Source organism: Larimichthys crocea, chromosome VII (assembly GCF_000972845.2).
Source record: "Larimichthys crocea isolate SSNF chromosome VII, L_crocea_2.0, whole genome shotgun sequence".
Classification (NCBI taxonomy): domain Eukaryota; kingdom Metazoa; phylum Chordata; class Actinopteri; family Sciaenidae; genus Larimichthys; species Larimichthys crocea.
In genome coordinates this window covers 13983636-14007439 of record NC_040017.1, presented here as the reverse complement: position 1 = coordinate 14007439, position 23804 = coordinate 13983636, and the positions used below count along the sequence as shown (strand labels likewise).

General features: G+C 39.7%; 3 protein-coding genes across 5 annotated transcripts; 2 read left to right on the top strand and 1 right to left on the bottom strand.

Annotated features, from left to right (window-relative positions):
* Positions 1 to 1174: 1174 nt before the first annotated feature.
* Positions 1175 to 6287, top strand: zgc:114130 (mRNA decay activator protein ZFP36L1). Of its 2 annotated transcripts, none has more exons than XM_027280658.1 (2): positions 1175 to 1427; positions 3290 to 6287. In XM_027280658.1, the coding sequence occupies exons 1-2, from the start codon at positions 1299 to 1301 to the stop codon at positions 4505 to 4507; spliced, it is 1347 nt and encodes a 448-aa protein (XP_027136459.1). In that variant the 5' UTR covers positions 1175 to 1298; the 3' UTR covers positions 4508 to 6287. The 2 variants fall into 2 exon arrangements, with proteins under 2 accessions (XP_027136459.1, XP_010741125.3); XM_010742823.3 differs by having other exon boundaries at positions 1177 to 1427; positions 3287 to 6287.
* Positions 6288 to 10876: 4589 nt separating this feature from the next.
* On the bottom strand, positions 10877 to 15138 carry trappc6bl (trafficking protein particle complex subunit 6B, like). Its single transcript, XM_010742798.3, has 7 exons — positions 14967 to 15138; positions 14617 to 14714; positions 14462 to 14529; positions 13945 to 14062; positions 13370 to 13453; positions 13154 to 13247; positions 10877 to 12989 (listed from the first exon to the last, which is right to left on the bottom strand). Exons 2-7 carry the CDS (start codon positions 14710 to 14712, stop codon positions 12958 to 12960), a joined length of 492 nt encoding a protein of 163 aa, XP_010741100.1. The 5' UTR covers positions 14713 to 14714; positions 14967 to 15138; the 3' UTR covers positions 10877 to 12957.
* A 159-nt stretch (positions 15139 to 15297) lies between these two features.
* bloc1s3 (biogenesis of lysosomal organelles complex-1, subunit 3) lies at positions 15298 to 17753 on the top strand. Of its 2 annotated transcripts, none has more exons than XM_010742799.3 (5): positions 15298 to 15406; positions 15566 to 15681; positions 15813 to 16005; positions 16343 to 16443; positions 17205 to 17753. In XM_010742799.3, the coding sequence occupies exons 2-5, from the start codon at positions 15568 to 15570 to the stop codon at positions 17388 to 17390; spliced, it is 594 nt and encodes a 197-aa protein (XP_010741101.2). In that variant the 5' UTR covers positions 15298 to 15406; positions 15566 to 15567; the 3' UTR covers positions 17391 to 17753. The 2 variants fall into 2 exon arrangements, with proteins under 2 accessions (XP_010741101.2, XP_019130193.1); XM_019274648.2 differs by having other exon boundaries at positions 15365 to 15423.
* The last annotated feature ends 6051 nt before the right edge of the window (positions 17754 to 23804 follow it).

The window sequence follows — 23804 nt, the reverse complement described above, 5'->3', positions numbered from 1 at the left end:
CTCCTTGTCTGTCTCACAGGGCTAGGCTGTCTCCATGCTGTCTTCTCTACCCATGTGTTCAGTCCTCCTGTCTTTTGCCCGTGCTTTTTTTTTGTCTTTGTGGTTGCCCTTTCTTCTGGGTGTTTGTCTGCTTTCTATTTCTTATGGCTCCCTTTGTTTGTTTTCTTTCCCCTCTGATAAAATCCATATGACTAAACATAGACATTATTTGGGGCTTAAAATGATTTGAAACAAGCACATTTGTGCTCTAGCTTTAACCCAAGAAGGAGTTTTGTAAACATCTGCCATGAGCCAGGAGCTATAACCAAAAAGGTGGTAGGATTTTGGCTAAAAGTGCAAATTGCATCTGATGGCGTTGATGGTTTTATATCAGTGGTGGTATCAGTCACAAAGCCTGCACTTCTCAGATGTAAAAGCATTCAAACCACTAAATTGTATACAGAGTAATGTCATGTAATATATTGGTATGCTGATTTTATCGGTCTATATTGATCTTTTACAGATATCAAAGTGTATGTTGTGCGATGTGGTGCGATATGAAAACTTTACAGAACACAAAGCATAAAAACACTTTTAAAATCTATTAACTTTGTGATATTTGTGTTTTTTTATGTATAGTTATTTATAATTATTCAAATCCCAGTGAAGTTTACTGTTTCAAATGTGTCATTTTAGGCAATAAACTGTAAAATATCCTGCCTCCATTACATATCTTTGTCAACAAGTGGTTGATAACCACATTTGAGGGATATAAATATTGGAATCAATACTGATATATCAGAAATGTTACCTTCCTTGTATTGGTATCAGTATTCGAGCTCTAGTTATTAAACAAACTCAGAAAAAGCAGAATATTATATTTCTGTATGTTTGACAACACTCATAGTGTTAATTAGGTGAATTACCCATTAACTTGCATTAATTTATTAGGTCACCTTTAGCAGCAGCTTAGGGCACACTGATTTAAAACAATGGTGTAAAAGTTAAATATCGACTTGCAACTGTCACTTAAGCAAATTCAGGCTACACATTTTACAAATAAAGACGGCAAAACACAGGGCTGCTACTATGCAAAGAGACTTTAATGTGTTTAAAAAGTTGTTAGGATAAAACGTCACATGCTTCTTCACTTTTTTTGACTTGTCTTTTCTTCATAGCCTCTTCGCTGCGTGCAAACTCCGGGCTGATTGACAGAGGCGTGGGAGTGGCCAGCAGCAGTGTTAGGTTTTAAATCCACACGTGGGCTGGCTCTGGGGTTTGTTTAGCACAAGACCTGCGAAACTTTCTGCCCCAAACTCATGCCACTACTACCCACGTCTATCACTGCGGGGGCAGACGTGACCGGGACGAAGCTTTTTGATAAGTCAGCCAACATGCCTTCTTACCCCCTCAGCCAGTTTTCGGACCTGGAAGAGATGATGTGCAAGGTAAAAACGAAAAAAGAGCAAAAAGAAAGTTGAGCGGAGCTAAAGTTGAGCTAGGTCAGGAGGAGGAGGGGGCTCGGCGTTAGCTCGCTAGCCACGCTGCTAACTTTACGCTGTTTGCGCTTTCTTCGCTTGTTTAGCGGATAGTGTTGTTAACCATGTTAGTATTGACTTCTGCCTTATGTTTCGTCGAGTTTTTGTCTGTTTTTATTTGTTCTCAAAGTTAGCCTGAACTTGTCAGGGAGTTGTTGAGATTCATCGCAAACACGGGCCCGTATTAAACTAAGTTGCTAACTTTGGTAGCTAGTTTTTCTTTTTTTTGTTCGCATATAGTTAGTAATTACGGTAACTCATTAACAAAACACCGTCGTGGTTCAGGTTTACACGCTTCAAACCGGTAAAAGTCGACAGTTCAGGGTAACATTGAAGCTGCTTTAGTGGCATGAGAGTGTTTTAATTCACTGGATGCCAGTAAGTCACTTAAAAGTAACTGTGAGTCACTGCTTAGCCATTTATTGTAACGTTAAGCTTGCACTTGCTTATTTGCATTACAATAAGAGATGCAGGCATGAGTGCCAGGCTAAATCTTTTTAAGTGCACATTTAAAAACTACTTTTTTTTTAGGGTTTATGCGTGAAATGCAGTCATATGTAATTATTATTGTCACTTCAATCTTTATACCTGTAGTCTGCCATCTAGGTAAGCACATCTGGGTTTTAAGTACAAACAGCAGAGTAAAAGTTTGTTACACTGAAGAACATTGTGTCACAGTGCGTCTTCTCTGTGTCTGAAGTTTGCTTTCATTTTTGATTTTTGTTGTGGGAATGAGACAAACCGTTCTTTAGAAACATTGGTGACTCACATTAGTCATATGACTGCTTCACTGAGGCGCTGCCAAGTTTGTAGTAGTGTCTGTATTACGCGACAAACAAACCGAGAAAGTCACAACACAAGAGCAAATATTTGACAGAAATTTGTTTTTTGTACCTGTATGTCATCGCACATGAATAGTTCAGCGTATATGCTAATTTAAAATTAGTTTGTGCTTTTTTTTAACTTCATATTTTAAAGAAATAGTCTGCTCACATGTCGGATAATGAAGTTAATCTAGCCTACTATAGTTTTTGTTTGTTTGGACACACTCGGATCATCAGGATCAGGATCCAACGCAGGTTTTTCATTCATATATTAGTTTGTTTTAGCTGTGGCGGTGTAGGCTGCAGGGTTGTCTGGCAAAAAATTGCAGTGGATTCAACAAAAATACGCAGTCCGACATCACACCATGGCCGCCAATCAGACTCTCAGATCGGGCAAACCCTCCACCGTCCGGCCTTAAACGTCACTAAATGCCAGGTGAACTTTTGTACTCTACCTGTTCTGCTCTGGCTTTATCTCATGGACCCAGCTTCTAAAATCTGTGCGCATGTGTCACAGACTTACGATCTGCGAAATAGCGATGCGAAAAAGTTTCCTCTTTAGTTTGGTGTCCCATGGTTTGACAGAGAGGTAGAGAGACGTAGACAGTAAATGAGAGTGAGCGAGCGCCGGCATCGATCAAGCCGGTCAATCGGTGAAATAAAAGGTTATGTCATGATTCTTTCACGGCACTGACATGCAGCACAAACAGACACATCCTCAGCAGACCCCACACACATCTTCACTATAGCGCCTGATCCTGTTTTCACGTCCTTGTGATTGTTGATCAATAGCACAGCTGTTCTTTCACTGTGCAGTAGTTTCCACGTGAAATGTCAAAACATTTACAATTATCGATGGACAAAGAAACCGAGAAGTTTCCTGCTTGATTTTAAATAGAGAATTTATCAGCTAATGTTGTTTTCTTTTTTTCTTTTTTTTTACAGCAGTTATTGAATCTCGACTTGACGGAGCAGAGCAGACCGCTACCATCCCTCAGTCTGGCGATGAGAACACCAGGTTACATCGGTCAGCCGCGAAGCAACTCATCGTTTTCCCTCTCGTCTCTCTCCTGCCTCGCAGCTGATCCTCCAGACAGTGTATTTCTGACCTCTAGCCAATGGGGGCAGCAGTCAGAAAGCCCTCTGCCCTCCCAGCTTGCTAATCCCACCCAATGGGGAAAGTCGGGCTTCCTTGGCCAACGTTCCATCAGCATGGTAGAGACCAGCAGTGCCACAGCAGCAAATCTAGAATGGCCCGGGACTGACATGAAGCACTCCCAAAGTGACCTCAGCCCCACCGCACTAAACACTAGCTCCTCCTCGTCCAGCTCGTCGCGCTATAAGACTGAACTGTGTCGATCTTTCACTGAGAGCGGCCTCTGCAAATATGGCGGGAAGTGCCAGTTTGCACACGGGGCCGAAGAGCTGCGGGATCTCAGCAGACATCCGAAATACAAAACCGAGCCGTGCCGTACGTTTCACACCATCGGCTTCTGTCCATATGGGATCAGGTGCCACTTTGTGCACAACAACGAGGAGGAGAAGAAACACTCCATCTCTCGTTCCTCCTCCTCATCTTCCTCCTCCTCCTCAAGCATTCCCCAGCAGCCGCCCGTCTTCTCCCGCTCGCACAGACCACCACTTGTCAGACAAAGCTTCAGCTTTGCTGGGTTTCCCTCTGCCCCTCAGCAGCCTGCTGCTCCTGCTCTTCCTGCCACTGCTTCTTTCACACGAGCTCCATCGGCCTCCCCTCCTTCTTGCGCCGACATTACCGACCTCCTTTCTCATGCCTTCCTGGAGATGGACTCTGCCTTCGAGGCGTCCCCTGCCCAGTACCAGCCCCCCATCGGCCAGGCCACCACAGCCGATCCCCGCTCTCCATTCCTGCCTTCCCCAGACTCCGGCTGCTCCCCATGTGGGCGTTCTCCAACTGCCTCCCCTTCCCTGAGGCAGAGTCCCGGCGCTTCTGGAGTCTTTTCAGGGCCACTTGGTGCCCGATCTCTGTCCTACACCTCCCTGTCAGACCAGGACCAGGATGGAAGCAGCTCTGCGAGCTCGCTCAGCGGCTCTGAATGCTGCGGGGGCATCAACGACGCCAACGGCAGACGTCTGGCGGTGTTCAGTCAGCTCTCTGTTCCTGAGGATGCTACTGGGTTCTGCCTTTAGGCTACACGAACATACACATTCAGACACAGACATGCAGACCCCGAATACTCTGCTGAGACACAGTATATGCAGTACATACATATCCACGCGCGAGCACACACTTGACCCCTATAAATGCACATGTACCACACACAGCCACTGGACTGAGACCTCAGACATTCCTTGCACCCGTGTGGCATCAAAGGAAACAAAGACTCAACTTACTGACGCTCAGAGATTCACTTGTTAGCTTTATGTCACTGAAAATATAAAGTATGTTGCTGCCGTAACAGAGTACATATCAAGAGTTTAACCGTGCTGCAAGCGTTTGATGCTTTATCACAAATAGTATGCTGAAACGGCAAACTGCGACGAAGATATTGTAATCACAGTGTGACCGGCCGAGCAGTGCCACCTGTTGTTGAGTCTAACCGCAGCGTTTTATTATTTTTCCAACATCTTCCAAGCGATCTAAAGAATGTGACGAAGCCAAAGACGTCTGTTTTGTAGCCCAAACGTTTTGATTACGGCGGCACAGGCACACACTGTGACTTGACTTATTGTTTCTCCATTAACTGTACACAGTATTGTGTTTATAAGCTGGTGAGATTGTTTTGTTTTTTTTTGTCCCCCTCATAACTGTACTGTCTGAAGTTATGTTTAGATCACTGGCCTTGAAGCTGAATGTTACGTTTTTTTTAAACAACTAAAGTGCCTGCAGTGTTATTTAAACAGGCCGTGTTACAGTGTTGAAATGAAATTTGCTGGTTTGTTTGGAGAGATGTGAGGAAGGGTGGGAGTCCTTTTTTTTTTTTTCCCCTCCCCCCATCAAGTAAGCTAGTGTGAGTACAGTTCTCTCTGTTAGTAAGACAACTACAAATGCCGTGAGTAAAACACCAAATGACCAAATTTAAGGTGGAGGAACATGGCTTGAACTTAACAAAATCTCAACAAACCAAAAAAAAGAAAGAAAGAAAGAAAAGCCAAATGTGTTCAATCATTCTTTTTCAAATCTTTTGTTCACAACATATCTGGAACATTGGGATTTTCATCACCACCACAAATCCAATAGTGAGAATCAAAGATGGACCAAAGTGAGATGAGATCACTCTGCATCTTATTTTGTGTAAACGTGAGCATGGCTTGAGTTTAATCAAGTCTTGTCCGACATTTTTTTTTTGTGAAAGACCTGTTTTACCTCCGGCGTGTTTCCTAAAATCTTTGTGCTGCTAACGTGTATTTTAGATGATCTTATACATTCCCAGTAGCGGGTTTTTTCCCCCTCTCCCATGTCCACAGGCAGCACTGGCGTTAGGTTTTTTGATAAATATTCATGTTTTTGTGACTCACCCCCCACTCACCACATTTCATCTCTCCTTCTCATTCAGTATTAATTCTTCCTGTTATGACTTTATACTGTTATGAATGTGTAGCGTCCTGGTCACGCGTCAAACTTTGCAGCCAGGTCTGTTGCCTTGCCGAGCTTAGATCCAGCGTTCTGTAGGGTTTAGCGTATGTATGCTTAGTGTTATAGACTTTTTACTTGGCTGTTTTGTGTCTTTAATGATGTAGTTTGTTAGGAGAACAGACACGGTTCTGTTACTGGTCTATTTAAAATCGCCTTTTCATCAACATGTTTGAGGCCTGTTTAGTGTTAAAGGTGAATGATCTTTAGTAAATTAATTTCTTTAATTTATTTTAACGTATTTATAGAGGATTTTGAGTTGTTAATGCTTGTATCAAGTTTAATATATTTGGGTTTGCTTTTTTGTACTGGAAATAAAGTTTTGTTTTTTTTTTTAAACTGTTTTAATTTGTGTTACTTTAAAAAAATCTCTACAAGCATGTTTGACACCTCTGCTCAGAAACCCTGTGTTGTGCTGATGCAACAAGGCTGAAGTTACGGGACGCGTGTGTACGTTTCCTTGAACTTTGTGCTTTGTTGAATTCATTTTGCTGGCTGTAGTATATTTCAAAGCGTGTCGACACATTTGTGACGTTTTAGATGCAAGGTACACGGAGGGAGGAAGGAAGCAAGCAAGCAGGAAACCAGTGAACTGTCATTTTCATTGTAGATCACATTTCCCCCGGTGAGCCCTGTAGTGTTGAGGTTAGCTGTGTTCTACACACAGTGTCAAAAGTGATGAACTATGAATTCACTCTGAAGTCGATCATAGATGAGTTGTGATGTTTTCCCAGACAATAATTGTTGTCTTTAACCTCCCCAGCCTCTTTTTTTATAGGCCTCTAACCCAAAATGAAGTACATCTCTGCTACTACAAGGTCGCTTTTAGAAATTTTGGGGTAATTTGTTCAGATGTGTAAGTATCAGTATGTATGTCACTGGCTCAGAGTAAATTAAGATGGCACACAGTGAAAATGAAAGATTTCTGCAAAGTTTAAGTCTTATCTTAAGGCTTTTTTGTTGCAGAGGGACCACAATCTTCTTAATCCATAAAAGTAAAAATTTAATCAGTATAATAAATCAATAACTACTTATCCTAATCGGGATAACAACCCTTCGTGCTTACATTTACACCTACGGCCAATTTAGAGTCACCAATTAACTTAAGTTTATGTCTTTAGACTGTGGGACGAAGCCGGAGTACCTTTGGGGCAACAGTGCACCACCATGCCATCCTAAAGTAAAAATAAGTCATAAAATAACTTAATACTGGGAAGAAATTAAAAATATGCTTTATGCTGTAGAATATAGAACTTTTTAAACATTCATCTAGTGTGATTATATCATTTAAATGATCTATTATAAGGCTATCATGATTAATCGGAGATTGCAAACCTTTGTTTTCATCCACAGGTTACACTAAACAACAGTGAAACACAACAGTGGACCTGCACCTTATAGGTAGCAGGAAATGATTCATACATTTATTGTGTGGTGCAGCCTCAGCTTGAAAAATGTACTTATAGACCAGTCTTGCTGATTAATTCAGAAAGGCATTTACTTTTTTTATTATTATTATTATTCCACTGAATAAACCAAGTATAAAGAATTAGGAAAATGTAAACTTCTGAAATTGCCTTTACAGAGTAAGTTTTAGAGACTGTTTCAAGCAAGTATTGTTGTGTTTTTCTGCTACAGTCAGTCTGCTGTAGTACAGCAAAATACTAGAGTGTGTGTGTGTGTGTGTGTTAGTGAGTGTGTAGTCATGCCATTGAGATTTCATGTGGAGATAAGAAGTCTTTTGTTTGGGGTTTAATCTGACCAATCCTAAACTCCCACCCATTTCCCTTCTCCCTCACTGCCTCCACTGATTCCATCCTTCCTCCCCTGACTTTGTTCCTCTTCTTTCCTTCAATTACATCTCCCCCCCCCTCCTTCATCGCCCCACCTTCTACACTCTGTGTAGCAGCTGTGTAGTAGTTTAATCTGCTGTAACTGTGGCAGTAGCAGGTTAAAGCACACAACTTCTTTTGTACTCATCGCACACATGTAAAAGTTAAATCAGGACTGATTGGTTATTAAAACAACTTTTCAGCATATCTTACTTCAACAACATTACGTTAGTGAAGACTAAGAGGGGATTTTGTCATCATTACTTAAAAAAAAAAAACTCATGATGGTGGTAAGAAGTGTGTTTTTTTTCCAGCATTCACAGTGTCCCACAATGAAAAACAGACTCAAAGATGCATGCAGGAATCTCTATTTCATGCACACACAAGAGCTATTATCTTGTCACCGTTAACATGAGATGGCCTGGCTGTCTGGGAGTGATTAGTTGCTGTGAAGGGGTTAAAGGCATGTGTGTGCTTGTATGGTTTCTGTGTGTGTGTGTGCTGTATTGTGCCTGAAAGACATTCTCCCACACTCTTGCCCTGTGGGACATAGGAAAGGCAGGCAGATGGCTGTATTCAGGTCCACCACGGGTCAACATATGGCCCCAAGAGACAAAGTTTGTGTTTGTGTGTGTGAGACAGAGAATCGCACTCTTACTATGCATGAGTGGAGGAAGCTGAATAAGTAGGCAGGGAGGGGTGGGGGGGAGGTAATAGCGGGGGCAGAAAAGAAGCGGTGAGATAAAGAAGTGGGGCAATTTGAGAGGATGAAAGTGGGCAGCATCCTGTGAGATCATACAGGTTGTTAAATACAGCAACTTGGTCTTCTGTAGATTTGGCAGGATGCTCTGAGGCCCTCTGAGGCTTAATGTTTTAGTTTATAATAAAAACAATCAAATAAGTAACAAGTCAATTAGTCAAAGCTTTCATAATGACATGTAATCGCTTGTTGACTAAGGTAGCATGGCACAGCCTAAGATATCTAGTTGCGAGTTAGCTGTGTTACTGCTTAATGTGTACACTTCTGCCAGTTAACCTGACAATGAATACAAATAGTTACATTTAAGATTGAAATTATTAATATTAGTCAATGCTTTCATAAAAAAAATATTCCCACTTGTTGACTAAGGCTAGCACAGCAAACAGAATGAAATATGAAATAATTATAAATATCTAGCTACAGCATATTTCATTGATAGCATCAAAATATTGATTCTTAGGGGATGTTTTGGATGTTTTACAGATTGATCAGTTTGCTCCTAAACATGAATTTAATTTTGCGCCTTCTGCCAAATTATCATGGTTCAGCAATGATTTGAAACTGCATTTCAAATTGGACTGAAGTGAGGTGCCCTCAGGAACACTGGATCAATAGTCTCTGTCAACTTCTCACATTACAAAAGACTTCAGCCGGTCTGTGTGGACAGTGTAACTGAATTCTAACAAGTCGTCAATTTGAGAGAATGAATGCTGGTTTTACTTGCAGACCCCCAACACCTTATTTCTTTCTTCTTGCCCCTGAAAATCCCCTCCTCCTCCTCCTCCTCCTCCTCCTCCTTTGCTCTCCTCCCTCTCTCCATTCACTGTTCCTCTTTGTGAGTGAATGGGTGATATTGTGATGCAGGGTGGAGCGAAAGCCTTGTTAAGAGAGCAGCACAAGACAGCTGTTGCTGAACTCTCACCATCATATCTCAACTTCACTGTCCAGATTCCCTCAATTCAAACTGTTTTTGAGATGTTTCTCGCATCCTCACCCTTTCCTCTTTCTTTCTCTTCTCCTACACGACTTCCTCTCCGCCCCCCCAACACTAATATACTAATTCTCTTGTCATTTCCCTCCAGCCTCCTGTAGAGACTCTTCATTCTCTCCATCTCATTTTCCTCCTGCCCACTCTCTCAATCTCACCCTCTCCTCCTCCACCAACTTTCTACAACTCTGCCCCCTCCCAGGCTTTCTATAATCCCTCCTTCAGATTTCTCAGAGAGGATTTGTGCAAAGTGTTAAATGGGTTGCAACAAATGGGCAAAATAGCGGGCTATAGTCAGGTGCTGCACATTTACACAGACGCCAACTGTTTTCTTCTCTCACAACATCTCTATACAGTTACAGTACAGATGTTCCAAACAACAAACACGACACACCATGCAGATCAGCAGTATTAGAGTAGAGCGGCAGTCTACTTAAACCAGGCAACTTATTTAACTTTTCTTGAACTCTTAAGCTCATTCGAGAACCCTTGTCTCGAGGGCCTCTATACTGAAGTAAGGACATAACCCACTTTGAGTGTCAACCCAGAACTTTCTACAAAGGGATTGAGAATATATTAAAGGGGTACACCAGAAATGTTGTATTGCACTTGCATGAGATTGATTTTTATTTATTTTTTAATAATCACAACGGAGGCAGCAGAAGACGAGATATCTTAGATCAAGCTCCAAAAACACTGGATCTACACTTGTCAATCAACGGGAACTCTTATATTAGATCTTTCCTTAAAAAACAAACAAACATATTGACGATTTGTTCAGCAGGCCTCCAAACCCATGCCAAAATAGGCAGTTTAGGCTTTTTTAATTCTCCCTCGAGAGCTGCCACAGAAGCCATTTTACAACTGTTTAGTGGAGTGCCTCTTTAAGATGCAGTCTCTTTCTCTCCTCCCACTATTTTATGGCAACTATTTATTTTGTGCTTCACAGTGGGGTTTGTGAACAAACATAATTGGGTGGCTTTTGTTTCAGTGTTGGTGGAAAACCTCTAAAGAGCGTCTAAACAGATGTGCTGATGAAGAGATGTAGAAGACTCAGCACATACTTTACTACCCAAGTGCTTTTGCAGGAGTGAAAAACATCTAAATCAAATTATAAAATAACTTAACTCAGTGTGAGTACTTAAGCCAAACTGATGGCAAGATTTCCTGCACAGCTGCTAGTTGGCTCGTTCTTTTTTACAGCCATGATATGAAATACTAAGACTGGGGATTTCTCCGACATCCATGTTGTGTCTAATATAGACAGTTATCACAGCAGGGAGGTAGCATCCATTTGATATGTTTTTCAGAGCACACTGAGAAACACACAGGGAGCACATACAGATTAAGTTACATGTGAGGACCTTTATTGTGTAAAACTATTACACTGATGGCAGTGGAACACTGGAACACAGTCAGTGGTACTTATTATAGAGCAGGGACAGAAATAAAAGCAAAGTAAGCACCATAATCCATCAACTGGTGCCATACCAAAATGTAATGAAAATCCAGAAAGTTAATATCTGAAGTGTAAATTATTGTACCAAATCTGATGACGGATTTAACTCAGGCTGACCGAGGTTTACATGAATTATAGTTAACGCCTGCATGGACAAATCTTTGATACTGATCTGAGAGGTACAGTAATACCAAGCTCATGATATGGATCAGCAACATGAAAGAAATATTAATAACTTAAGCAGGGATGGTGGGAAATGAACCTGCAGTTGATGCTAGTGCACACAGTGAAATGTGTTGTTGAAATAAAAGAAGAAAAGAAAAGATAAGGTAACATTACAACTGAACTGTTCACTTATTAATTTTAAAGTTATGAATGGAAAATAGAGTGGTTTATACACATCTTGTGTTATCACAGATGAATTATATTGCTCATATATCTGAAGATTCAACTGAAGAAATTGTGATGGCTCAAAATATTCCCCCCCAAAAAAAGGTACTTCATCGCTAAGGATTATTTTGTTGCATAAAACATCTGGTAAATAAATACACAAGTGTTTTTTTTTTTTTCATGGCACTGTACAGCCGGGTTTGTTCAAGTACGAGTTCTCCTTTGCCCCAGACAAACACTGAGAGTGCATCAAAAAGGTTTGAGAGGTAGAACTGGACTTCAGATGTTAAAAAAAACAACAGCTTTCCGTTTCCCTCTAGTGGCACAAAGAGACAACAGCATCTGCCAGAGGTGAAGTCCCTTCTCGTGTTGACCCGTGTGTTCATCGGGCCTTGTTTTCGTCATGACATTATTATTCCATTTAAAGAAAATGTTTGGTTTAGAGGAGTAAATAAATAAAAACAGACAGCACATGTGTACGGCCTCACAGTTTTAAACTGTTTGAGGAGACTTTTAAACAAAGCAAGACATCAATAACAAATGTAACCCAGAAATCCATGTGAAATTATTTCAAAGCTTTACATAACATAATTCACATTTGCAGCATACTATATGCTATGGAAAACCTCAATACTACATGTTTACATATCAATTTTGTACAAAAAAAAAAAAGTACATCATGGTACAAATAATAATGTAAACCCAGTTTGAGTGGTCAACTTACCACATCAAGCAGATGTTATTCCACTTTCAAATGTGTAAAAAAAAAAACATAACATAATTAGCTCTTCTAATGACTGATTGTAGATTTAAATTTAAATTGAATCACCAGCATACATGAAACACAGAGCTCCTAAAGGCAATCTGCTACAAGGCAGAGCAAAGCACCAGGAGCAGGTTACAGCTGCTCAGTGTGTCCACAGAGGAACTGAATAATGAATCTGATATGCCGGGTGTAATGATTTTCAAAGACAGATGGCTGTTATGTGGATGGATGCTAAAAAGAGATGGCAGTTGATAGTCCTGAAAAATATCATTTGAAACGATGTCCTAAATTGATTTTTCACTGTCACTTATTTCTCTGTGTCAATTTAGGGACTCTACATTGCAACACACTACAAAGAATATTACATTACTATATGATTTACTATACATTCACATTATTGTATTCACAGCCACTGACAATCTTTTTTTTTTCTTTTAAATAAAGCTCGGCCTAGTGGGATCAATCAAGGCCAGACTATGCGTATTTAGTGAAAACTTGAGAACCTTATGCAATATTTTGCTGAAATATGAAATAACCTCTATCAAAATCATGAAGCAGGAGGAATAAATCTAATCTTGATCTGCATCAGAGTACCCCAAGTAAAAGGTAAGCTCTGGCTAACCTTCTTTGCCCAATCAAGGCTACCTGGTTGTCAGCAAAATTTGGCTATTCCTGTTCGACCCAGTGGTGGAAATCAGGGTGGTGTTTGATTCTCTCTGTGGTTGGACAGGAAGTATGGTTTCCTCTTCAGGATTAACAGAACCTCACAGGGCCCGGTTCATCAGCCACAGGGTTTGCAGAGAGGATCAGATCACAACTTCTGAATCACCACCTGGAACTTGCCTGGCAAGACAGAATGAGGCAGAGGTGAACCGTTTGTTTGGACTTTAATGGCAAGTTACATTACTGAGATTATGATACCTCATAAATCTGACAAACTACTGACATAGTTTGGCTACTATTGGTACTATCTGATAATCATTCATTGGTACTCTGATAGTACTTACAGGATGGCATAACAGAGACCTCGGCTGTCACCACACTGTCCAGACCAAGGTTAGACAGAGCTCCTCTCACCACGCCGCACGAAAAAGCGAGGTACTGAGAGGAAACACAGACAAACAAATTCATCTTAGCTACAATGAGACAGGATGTAGATTTCTTTGGCTGTATACCAAAAAGCAAACGCCCTCTTTCTAGTGATGAAACCAGTGTGTACAAACCTTAGGAGCCTGATCTAGGTACTGTTTTCCATTGGAGAGCTGAGTCAGCAGAGAAAACTTGTTGTCCTGCAGAACATAAGTACCCTATGGCGAAAAAAAAAATAAAAGCATGTACAGTTAAAACACTAGAAACATAACAAGCATTGAATAAACTCTTGCATATTATCATTTATTAATTTACCAACAACGTGTCCTGTAATTTAAAAGGAAACTTTTTATTTTTTATATTCTATATTTTTTTTTCTCTTTTTTTAAAATAATATTTTATATTGGGCTGCTCCGGGACCAGGGGAAACCAATTTCGTTTCATCCCATGTTTTACATGTGCTGCAATAAAAATTCCTTGAATCCTTGAAATTTAAGTCTGTAAGTTGAGTCTAAGATAAACTGTAATAAAACACAAATAAAGTCACATTTTCACAAAAGAGATCTAAAATAATGTTGGTGGGACGACTAACTAATCTAAGAACGAGCTTTGTGAGAGCAGATATCTCTGAATCTGTCACCAGAGAAATAACCGTAGCTGTCTAAATGCGCAATACTGAACAAATTGTTACTCTCCACTTTGATTTCACCTGATGGTTTGTTCTGAGGTTGTCAACCTGCCTTCTGAACACCTTTGTCCAGAAGTCTTTACAGACGAACTTCATCACATCCAACTCATCCTTGAAGCTGGGAGAGTCCCGGGTCAGCCTAGACAGAAAGGTAGATCACGTGAAGATGCATGTCATACAGTATTTACATACAGTTTGTCATACAGTATTTATATACAGTCTGTCATACAGTACTTACGTACAGTTTGTCATACAGTACTTACGTACAGTTTGTCATACAGTACTTACGTACAGTCTGTCATACAGTATTTACGTACAGTTTGTCATATAGTATTGTCATACAGTATTTACATACAGTTTGTCATATAGTATTGTCATACAGTATTTACGTACAGTCTGTCATACAGTATTTACGTACAGTCTGTCATACAGTATTTACGTACAGTTTGTCATACAGTATTTACGTACAGTTTGTCATACAGTTTGTCATAGAGTATTTACATACAGTTTGTCATACAGCATGTGCAGGCTCGCCTACCTCTCAATAAGTCCTTGTCCCACCCTGAAGCCCATGCTTTCCAGAACAGAAACACAGACAGCTCTGTCCTGAAGAGAAGAAAGTCAAGCAGTCAGACTGAAATTGGTGGTGACATCGACCAGCTTTATGCAGGACAGTATGATGACTGGACACACCTTGTTGTCCATCTCTCCTTTGCTGGACTGCTGCTCCTTGTAAACGTGGGACACGATCTCCATGTGGAGAAAGTCAAACAGAGACTCGTCTGCCATTCCTGACACACACACACACACACACACACACAGTGGATTAAAGAGCACAATAACAGAGTTATCGGATCATAAACACAATAATCGTGACGTCCGCTAGCTACATAGTTAGCACCGCTAGCCTAGCGAGTGTCGTGATAACTCGTTTTTTTTTCATGTCTCGACATGAGAGAGAGAACGAGGACAAAGTCACGCGAGCATGCACGACATATCGTGACGTTAATATAAATCAAAGTGAACAATTAAACACGCTGTACCTGTCAAATATCTGGAGGCTACGCGAGTAAACACAAGTCTGCAGCTCCCTCCTTGATGTCGCTCGATGTCTATGCCAGGGTACTCCTCAGGAGTCACGCAGGCGGCGTTAGAGGGAATCCCTCGAATAACACACACACACAAAAAGCACCCGGTAACAGTGGGTTAAATAATCCTAAACAAGCGAGAAAAAAAATCAAACATACATTCTGCAATAAAACATATTGTTCTCGAGTAATAATATGGAAAAACACATTATAAATCGCGTTATGATCCGGTTTACGCCGGTGATCATTGCGAACGCACTCTCGGTTACGTTGCATACGTCTTATGGAAACGTCGCATCATCACGTGACTTATCACTCGGTTCTGATTGGTTCTCTGTAAACAAGCCACTTCCGTGCTTGCTCATGTGATTTGTGTTATTGACATCACAGAGAAGGTTTGCAGGTTTTAACTGTGCATTTCAACATTATTATAACATGTTTTACATGATAGAGTCTCGCTGAATTATCTGGAGTTAACTGTCTGTTCTCTTTTGTCACTTAAGAGTTGTTTCGGTGCGGCTAAGGACGTTTCCTGTTGTGTTTTGTGTCTGCAGGCATGTCCAGCAGGTATAACATCGTGGTTCAGGGCGAGGCCTCTGAGACTGACTCTGATGATGAGGTCTACATCACCTCCATGTCTGCCCCCCAGACTGCCACAGCCGGAGCAAAGGTTGTCTTCTGTGTGTGTGTGTGTGTGTGTGTGTGTGTGTTTGAAAGTAACACAGAGAGACAAGTGTGTTTATCATCAGCCTTTGTCATGAGTCTATAATCTGCCTTGTCTGTGGTTTTGGATGCTGTCAGGTTCCCGGGGAGGCATCTGAAACAGACAGCGAGGAGGGCGGCGATGAGGAACAGGCGGACCGAGTCTCTGCGATGAGCCAGGAGAGCGCCCAGATCCTCAGGAGGGACCTGCCTCCTCTGATCGTGGTTAGAGACCATCCTGACATCCAGTCCATAGTGGAAGACAGGCTGAGCCCCACACACAGGCCGCACGGTGAGGATACACACATATTTCAATTAGCTTTTTTTTTTATGAATGGCTCCTTTGCTGAATAAGTGATGCATTTGGGATGTGGTTGAAAGCTCTGGTAAGTGTACAGTCAAAGGTTAACCTGTGCTTATCATACCTACTTAAGATCATATGTTTTCTAGTGGTATTTACAATTATTAATGACCAGCTTTGATCATTAATTGTAGTTTATTCTCATCCCTTTCAGTCTTTCAGTATTTTATTTTTCTCCACGTTGCATCAATATTTTTTCATAGATGGCTTCAATCACACAAGTGAACAATCAATTGGAAGTTATTTCACTGTGTAATTCTGTGTCCAGGTGAGACGCTTTTACAACAGAAGCTGCAGGAGTCTAACAACCGGCTGTATTCTGATGTCGGACTGACCGTACGGCAGGTTTACGGCAGTGCCAGTAGAGAGGTATGCAAACTGTGTTTGACTTCTTATCAAATATATAAATTAAGACATGCTCTTCTGCTGCACCATTACTACAGAGGCTGCTGCACTTAGTGTTGCTGTGTTACTTAATAAGAATATTTAAGCACCAGTGGGCGGCAGTAGCTCAGTCCATAGGGACTTGGCTTGGGAACCAGAGGGTGGCCGGTTCAAGTCCAAAAATATGGAAGGTGGACTGGTATCTGGAGAGGTGCCAGTTCCTGGGCACTGCCGAGGTGCCCTTGAGCAAGGCACCGACCCTCCCCAACTGCTCGCTGGGTGCTCCTCAGGGGGGCTGCCCATCACTCCACCATCTCTCTCCACATTTGCATGTCTATGCCCTTGTACTGCATACAGTATGTGTGTGTGTCTAGGTTAAAATGCACGTAAAAAATAAAATAGAAGATAATAATTTTCCCGTCGAGGGATTAATAAAGTATATCTTCTATCTTCTTCTTCAAAGATTTAACACTATACAAATAAATCATTTCGAAAAATGCAGCATACAGCAAAAGATGCTGTAAATCAACCTTGCAAACTATAAATCTTATGCCAGTCATGAAGAGGTCCATGTAAAGTGGCAATACCTTTGTCACTTGTAACAGCAGGTTCCTTTGTCTTGTGAATTGAATTGAACAAGAATCCTGTAATAAGCATTTTGTAACAGCAGTTAGCTTTGGTTTGATGACCTTCACCTCAGTAGTTTGGTGGCTGCAGTTGTTTGACAGAGGTTGTTTTTGTGAAAGGTGCACAGTGCGACAGCTCAGCTGAATACTTCGCAGAGCGCCATCATCAATGCCTCCCACAGCATCAGATTAATCCTGGACGACCTGAAGGCGGTGTCTGAGAAGATTGACATCATCACCAGCTGCCAAATACTGCCTGACATTAACATTAATAATCCAAAGACTTTTACAGCTCCTGTACCTTAAACAAACAAATCAACATGTTTTTTTTTTAAATATACATATCATTTTGATGTTTTACCATCTCTATCAGAGTAGGATTCAAACTGGAAAGATGCCTATGCATATGAACAAATACATGTATTTAAGAGTCACACTATATATGTATTTATCTGTCAGGATTCCCTGTCCTCGTGTTTTTAGATAATTTTTTTCTGCAGTTCTTTGTAAATATTAATAACACTCAACACAATCCCTTAAACAACTGTACACTTCTTTTTATGCGGCACATCCTTTTTCTGGTCCGCTATGAAGGTAGACCAGTAAAAGTTTCTCATGCTTTTTCTCCTGTGTGTTTAAAAATGTAAAAATAAATGTAACTTAATCATACAAACTACCTTTGCTAAATGTTTTTATATGTGTTAGACGGTATCTAAAAATGCAAAGTGTCTTCCGAGATGTAATAAGCCAGAGCCCATGACTGTCACTCTGACATGAATGAAAGAAAAGGTGGAAATAATTGGAAGTATTCAAAAGAATTTATTTGTTGCAAATATAGATTGTGTAGATTTTGCAATTTCCAATACAATTTGTAAAAAAAAAATTCCAGGTTTGACTTAGCATGTTGTATAGCTACAACACTCCTGTGTTCAGTGCACGCTGTGCGGTCCTTCTGGTTGTCCTTCCATCAGTCCATGAATTCGGCGATGTCCCATTTATACATCTGTCCGTCCCATACAAGTTTCAACTGAATCACCATAAATCCATCCATACAGTCTGCATGTAGACCTGTCAGATAGCTGTGTAGACATACACTAACGCCACCACCAGCAGGTTGAGAACTGTCCCCACAATACCCACAATGCCAAGCACGTTGTCAGGGTCCACCATACATTGGGCCGATTCAGGTAGCACATTGACAGAATGGACCACCTAAAGGAGACAGAGAGAAATGTGCAGTGTGAACAGTTAACGCGAACTAAACAGGAATTACTAGGTTGATTTTTATGTCTTGGCGCTTTTCAGCCACCTGATGGCGCTATCGACACAGTCATGAGAGCACTCAAAGCACCACATGGTAACATCCATGTTCTCTTCAGTCTCCACTACTGAACCTAATCTATACTTCTTTATCATTTGCAGTTATTTCCCACATAAATATGTTTTTATTTTATCTTAACCTGTTATTATGCGTGATCATCTGAAAGCACCTGTTCTTAAGTACAGTACTTGGGTAAATGTACGTAGTTACTTTCCAGTGGTCAAATGTAATACAAGAGTATAAGTTGTATATGTCATTCATTTATAAACACACAATACTCTATTTTAGTCTTTTCTCCCAGTCTAATATAATCAGGTTTAAGTAGTAACGGGTTACATGAAATTAAAATTACATAATCCGATTACAAAAAATAAGTAACTTTCTTACTTAGATTACACTTGGAAAAATACATAATAGGATTATGTTTATGTTGTCAACAATTACTCGATTACATTTTTTTACATGTTTTCAAAGTACTCCACTTTGTGGCCGACCTGTCGAAGGAAAGAAAAGTTTAAGCAGCAACAGTCCCTCCAAAACAGTCTTTACTGTGTTATCACCATCATGTTAACTTCAAAATGTGCAACACAAGAACGTCTACGTCAATTAAAAATACATTTCATTTGGAATTTAGATATTTGTTTAGAGAGAAAGTAATTAAATATTCAGATTAGTTCATGTTTTTTTCTTTTGCTAATGGATTACTCATTAAATGTCAGATAATTTATTGAAGTATAGTCATATAGTCTCTAATATAGAGATAAAATGTGTACCAACCTGTATTTTTGTAGGAACTAGATGAGGGATAAAGAAATGTTTCTCTGATTAATATTATTTTCTGAAATTTACCTCTTTGCTGTTTCTCTTTCCTCTGTTATTCCTCAGCCTCTCCGTTGTTGTGGTGGGCTCCATTTCTTACACCTCAGACTCACTCACAGTGCAGTAAAAACAGCTTTAACCTTAATCCTGTTCAGTCCCAAAACAAACAGACATTCACAGGGATGACGGCAGGACAGTAGTGGTAGCTCTTGGAGTCTTTTTTATCCTCATCTCTTGGGGCCCCAAAGACCCACAGGTCTGTAATTAATGAGAGAATAAATGGATGCTGTTTTGTTTGGCTGTGCATCTAATGGCACAGACTGTCACACAAGGCCAATAAGCTACTCAGCTGCCAAGCCTCTATTTCTGTGTCAGGTCATAATAAAGTTGGCTCGTGGCTGCCTCTCTTCGCATCCATCATGCTTAAAAAAAAAAGCAGAGTGTGTGCCACTGGAGAAACTTAATAGAGATCCACTGAGGCATCATTACAGGCAAAGCTGAGGGGCGGAGGTGAGTGTTAATGAGGGTCATGAAGCTCCTGCTGAACATTTGTCATCTACTACCTCTAGTGTAGTCCATGAAAATGATAATTTGTCTTAATTAGAACGTGAAACATTTAGGAAATGTATGTTTAAGAGAGAAATAATCTGTCAAAATGGCAAGAGATATGACTGCTGCTACTTGATCAGCATTTGCGAGTATGTAAGTCAGATTCATGTCTGATCTACCAAATGATGACAGATACGTGAGGGTAGTCCTGGTTACACAGTAGCAAATAAGAAAAATGCACTTCAGTAATTAGTGTGTTAGGTGGTAATGTTCAGATGTTTGCTTGATGTTTATTCCAACACGGTGTTGATTCGGTGATCATTTTGGAGGCTGCAGTTTGTGGTTCTGTTGAATTGAATTGCCTCACACTGACAGGTGACTCTGTAACTATGAGGGGAGGCTGACTAATAACAACATCTCTCTCTATAATGTAATACAGTTCAACAACAACAATTTAAAATGAAATCAACACCTCTCTACAACAGTTTCAGCAAAAACAGAACTGATTTATTGCTGTTTCATTAGACTGCATTACTTACTAAGCTGTAGACTAGGACTTAAGTCTATAAAAGTACATACATCTATGTTATATATGTAACAGCATTGTTTCTTGACTGTCAGCATACCCTCCATCTTTCTGTGATGTTTTGATTGGAATAATAACACGATGTACTGTACGTTCGGGGATCAGCCTGATCTTTGCCCTTCTTCAGAGCACAGAGTAAAAGAGGCCATTAATCAATTGACCAGGGACTCTCATGTGCTGCAGATAAGTGTAGATGAGTATAATGAGACCCCAGAGAAGTGAGAACCTGCGATCTTTATTTGAGGAGCTTTTCAGCTATATAGGCATTTCTTACATCCTCAGACATTATCTCTGTATGTGTGTGTATCTATCTATATGTGAGTCCCTCGGCCCCAGCTGTGCTGACTGAGCTCCAGGCTTTGAGGGCTGCATGAGTGATAAATAATTTGAAATGCGGGCAAACGCTGAAAACACCATTAGGACTAAGAAAAAAAAAAAGAAAAAAAAACATCATCACATGTTCATGATGACGATGATGACGATTGTCACATCCTCTTATCCTCCACTCCTTATTATTAAGATGCTAAAATAACATGAGAAAGTGGAAATCGTGCAGTTGTACAATATGCCTCGTTCATCATGCGAAAACAACATTCCATCATGCCAAGGGAAAACATGAACAGGAATTAATATTAATGTGCATGTCACTGTAAATGTAAAGTTGGAACCCTGTCACTTTTTTGTTTCGTGTTAAACAAAGCAGTATAATTTATGAAAGTATTTTACATCATTTATATGTTGGCAACTGGATTTTCTGTTATTTTCAGAACTGAACTTCACTATTGATTACTGTTTTAACTGTCAGTTACTCAGAAATGCACATTAATGATAATAATAGTAAAGCACGATACACTATTCTACAGCTCATGTTAAATATGTATAGGCATATTACTGTTAAATATAAACACAAATCTTGTCTTTATTTATGTCATCCTTGACAAGTAGTATGAGATAAGAATGTTTTTGTTTGGTTTTTAAAAGAATAATTTTACTAATTATAATTTTAGCAACATTTTATGTGTCCTTAGACTCAGTGGTAAAATTTGGTCAAATTTGTTGTACTGCTGGTAAACTAAGTAATGTCCTGAATGTAATGTCTTCTAGGGAGGATATGATTCAGTTTGAAAGTGAAATATAACATCAGGGACTTTGATCTCTCCAGACTCAATGCAGCTTGTGCATTAAACAGATCTGGGTGCATCTGTATTAACATAAACCACTACATGACTCAGTAGGTATTTTCTTTCAAGGCTGGGTAAACATCTGAGGGAATCGTTAAACTCAACAAGAAAGTAGGACATTATATTACTGTTTACATAAAACATATTTCCTTGTTCCATTGGCAGTGGCTCGAGGCTCCGAGCTAGGGATGGAGTTCATGCTTGAGCTAGCAAACTTACTAAAGACTAAAATATGAGTACAGGAAACAATGGACCGAGGCACTATGGAGATATCGTAAATTATTTTTGGTACAGAGAGTTCAGAAGGTAAGGGAGAACCAGAATAGAGCAAAGAGACATTGGCTTATTAAATCATCCTAGATTGTACATTTGAGCTGCAGTCAGACCAATGTTGGAAAATATAGGCTGGTGTTTATGTCTGTCTGTGCATAAATGCATTTGTATATGTACTCGCAGAGGGCACTCACCCATATTAGCTGGGTCAGTGACTGTCCCATGGGCTGCCTGAGGACACACTGTTAGTTTATCTGGCTGGCTGAACATGGCTGCACAGGTCTGCCAAAGCAGCTATACTACATAAAAAGAGCTCTGCTCTGTCGGTGATAACCTTGTTTTCATGCTGCTTGCATTCAAGACAATAAAGAATTAAGATGCATCCCACTGACAAGCCCAAGGATAAACACGAACAAAAAAACGTAGAGGGGCTGAAGGGAACAACAGCAACAAACACACATGTTGAATCCGGATGATAAAAAGGGAACGTGTGAATACAGAGCTAGGCTGGATTTTTAGCCTTAATTTAGTTATTCCAACCCATTTCAAAGATCCTCCATAAATAAGAAAACAGTTTTGGGGGCTGTTGGGATGGCTGCTCAGCTTGATTATCTTGTCAACTGAAAGGATTTTCAAGCTCTATATTTAAGGAAAGAGTCATCAGGGCAGAAGGACAAAATCTGTAGTCATTAGAATAAAGACTGGAAATATGATCTATAAACAGATATGGAAGAAGAACTCAGATCTTTAAGTAAAATCAGCAATGCAGTGAGGAAATACTGTTACATTTAAAAGCATTCAAAACCTTCAGTAAAAAGTACAAAAGTATCAGCATTAAAATAAAGTACAAAAATAAGAAAATAATAATATTAATAATACAGTACAGAGATATGGTGGTATGTCATGCAACAAAAGAAAAGTCCAACCAGTGACAGTTGCAGCTTTGTTTGTGGTATGAACTGTAACTATTGAGATACCAAGGTGCTCCATGGATTATAATTATTATTCATTAATATGTACATTTATGTTGCAGCTGGTAAAAGTGGGGCTGTACTATTTTTTATTACACATACTATAACTATAGACACCAAGGGATCAATAAAGTATTATCTTCACCTGTGATAATATTTCATTTATTAAATACATAATTTATTTGTACATTCTTTATTGTATTATTAAACTTAATTATTAAAAGTTAAAAAAAATTCAATTCAAATTCAAAAGTTCAAATTTTGTGCAGTATTTGAGTAAATGTCACTTAGTAACTTACTTTCCACCACTGTCATACAGTATGTGCATCAAAATTATTTTCATTTGTTGGTCATTTCAAATTCAAAAGCTTCGGATGCTTTTTTCAAGTCAAGATTTTTGTTTGTTGGGATTGTAATCCAGTTATCCAGAACACATCCTAGGGTGGTCAGTCAGCTACAACAGATCTAGAAGGGAGAGGACTGTGATCAAAATATTATGTCACAATAAAATTACAGTATTACAATAAAATGTCAGAGGTCTAAAATATTAATAAAGATTTAGCTTATGGGAAGAAGTACAGTTACACTTGCCAAAACTGATTTTCTAAGTGTAAAGTTTTAAGATGTAGATAAAAACAAACAGTGAAACTCTTTGAAAGTGTTTTTCATTTTTATTGGCATTACTATAACTATACATTATATATATAAACATTACATGAAAGTACACCAGATCTCACAGCATTTGTTCACCGGTACCTCTCAAGGATTGTAACAAATTTTCTTTATCCACACAATGCTAGAGGACACAGTTTCTTTCTTTAAAAAAAAAGTTTCTATTATTTTGTCTTATTATTGTTATTATTGGTGGGGTAGTCATCCTGGGCCACTCCCATATTAAATCTACAGTTTGTTTGATTACTGTAGCAGCTGCTGTCCTGGAATGTTAGTCAGTAAATCAGCATGTGGCACAAAACCTTGGTTAAAGGATCATTTATCAGGGCTCCTTACACCTGAACACTA

Bases quoted from the DNA above. Each gene is read 5' to 3' on its own strand.
- zgc:114130 (XM_010742823.3), top strand. From the start codon at position 1,299: ATGCCACTACTACCCACGTCTATCACTGCGGGGGCAGACGTGACCGGG. The intron at 1,428-3,286 runs GTAAAAACGAAA...TTTTTTTTACAG, and splicing joins TGGAAGAGATGATGTGCAAG to CAGTTATTGAATCTCGACTT.
- trappc6bl (XM_010742798.3), bottom strand. From the start codon at position 14,712: ATGGCAGACGAGTCTCTGTTTGACTTTCTCCACATGGAGATCGTGTCC. The intron at 14,063-14,461 runs GTAGGCGAGCCT...CTTTCTGTCTAG, and splicing joins GGACAAGGACTTATTGAGAG to GCTGACCCGGGACTCTCCCA. The intron at 13,454-13,944 runs GTGAAATCAAAG...TTTTCGCCATAG, and splicing joins ACCTCAGAACAAACCATCAG to GGTACTTATGTTCTGCAGGA.
- bloc1s3 (XM_010742799.3), top strand. From the start codon at position 15,568: ATGTCCAGCAGGTATAACATCGTGGTTCAGGGCGAGGCCTCTGAGACT. The intron at 15,682-15,812 runs GTTGTCTTCTGT...GGATGCTGTCAG, and splicing joins CTGCCACAGCCGGAGCAAAG to GTTCCCGGGGAGGCATCTGA. The intron at 16,006-16,342 runs GTGAGGATACAC...TTCTGTGTCCAG, and splicing joins CCCCACACACAGGCCGCACG to GTGAGACGCTTTTACAACAG.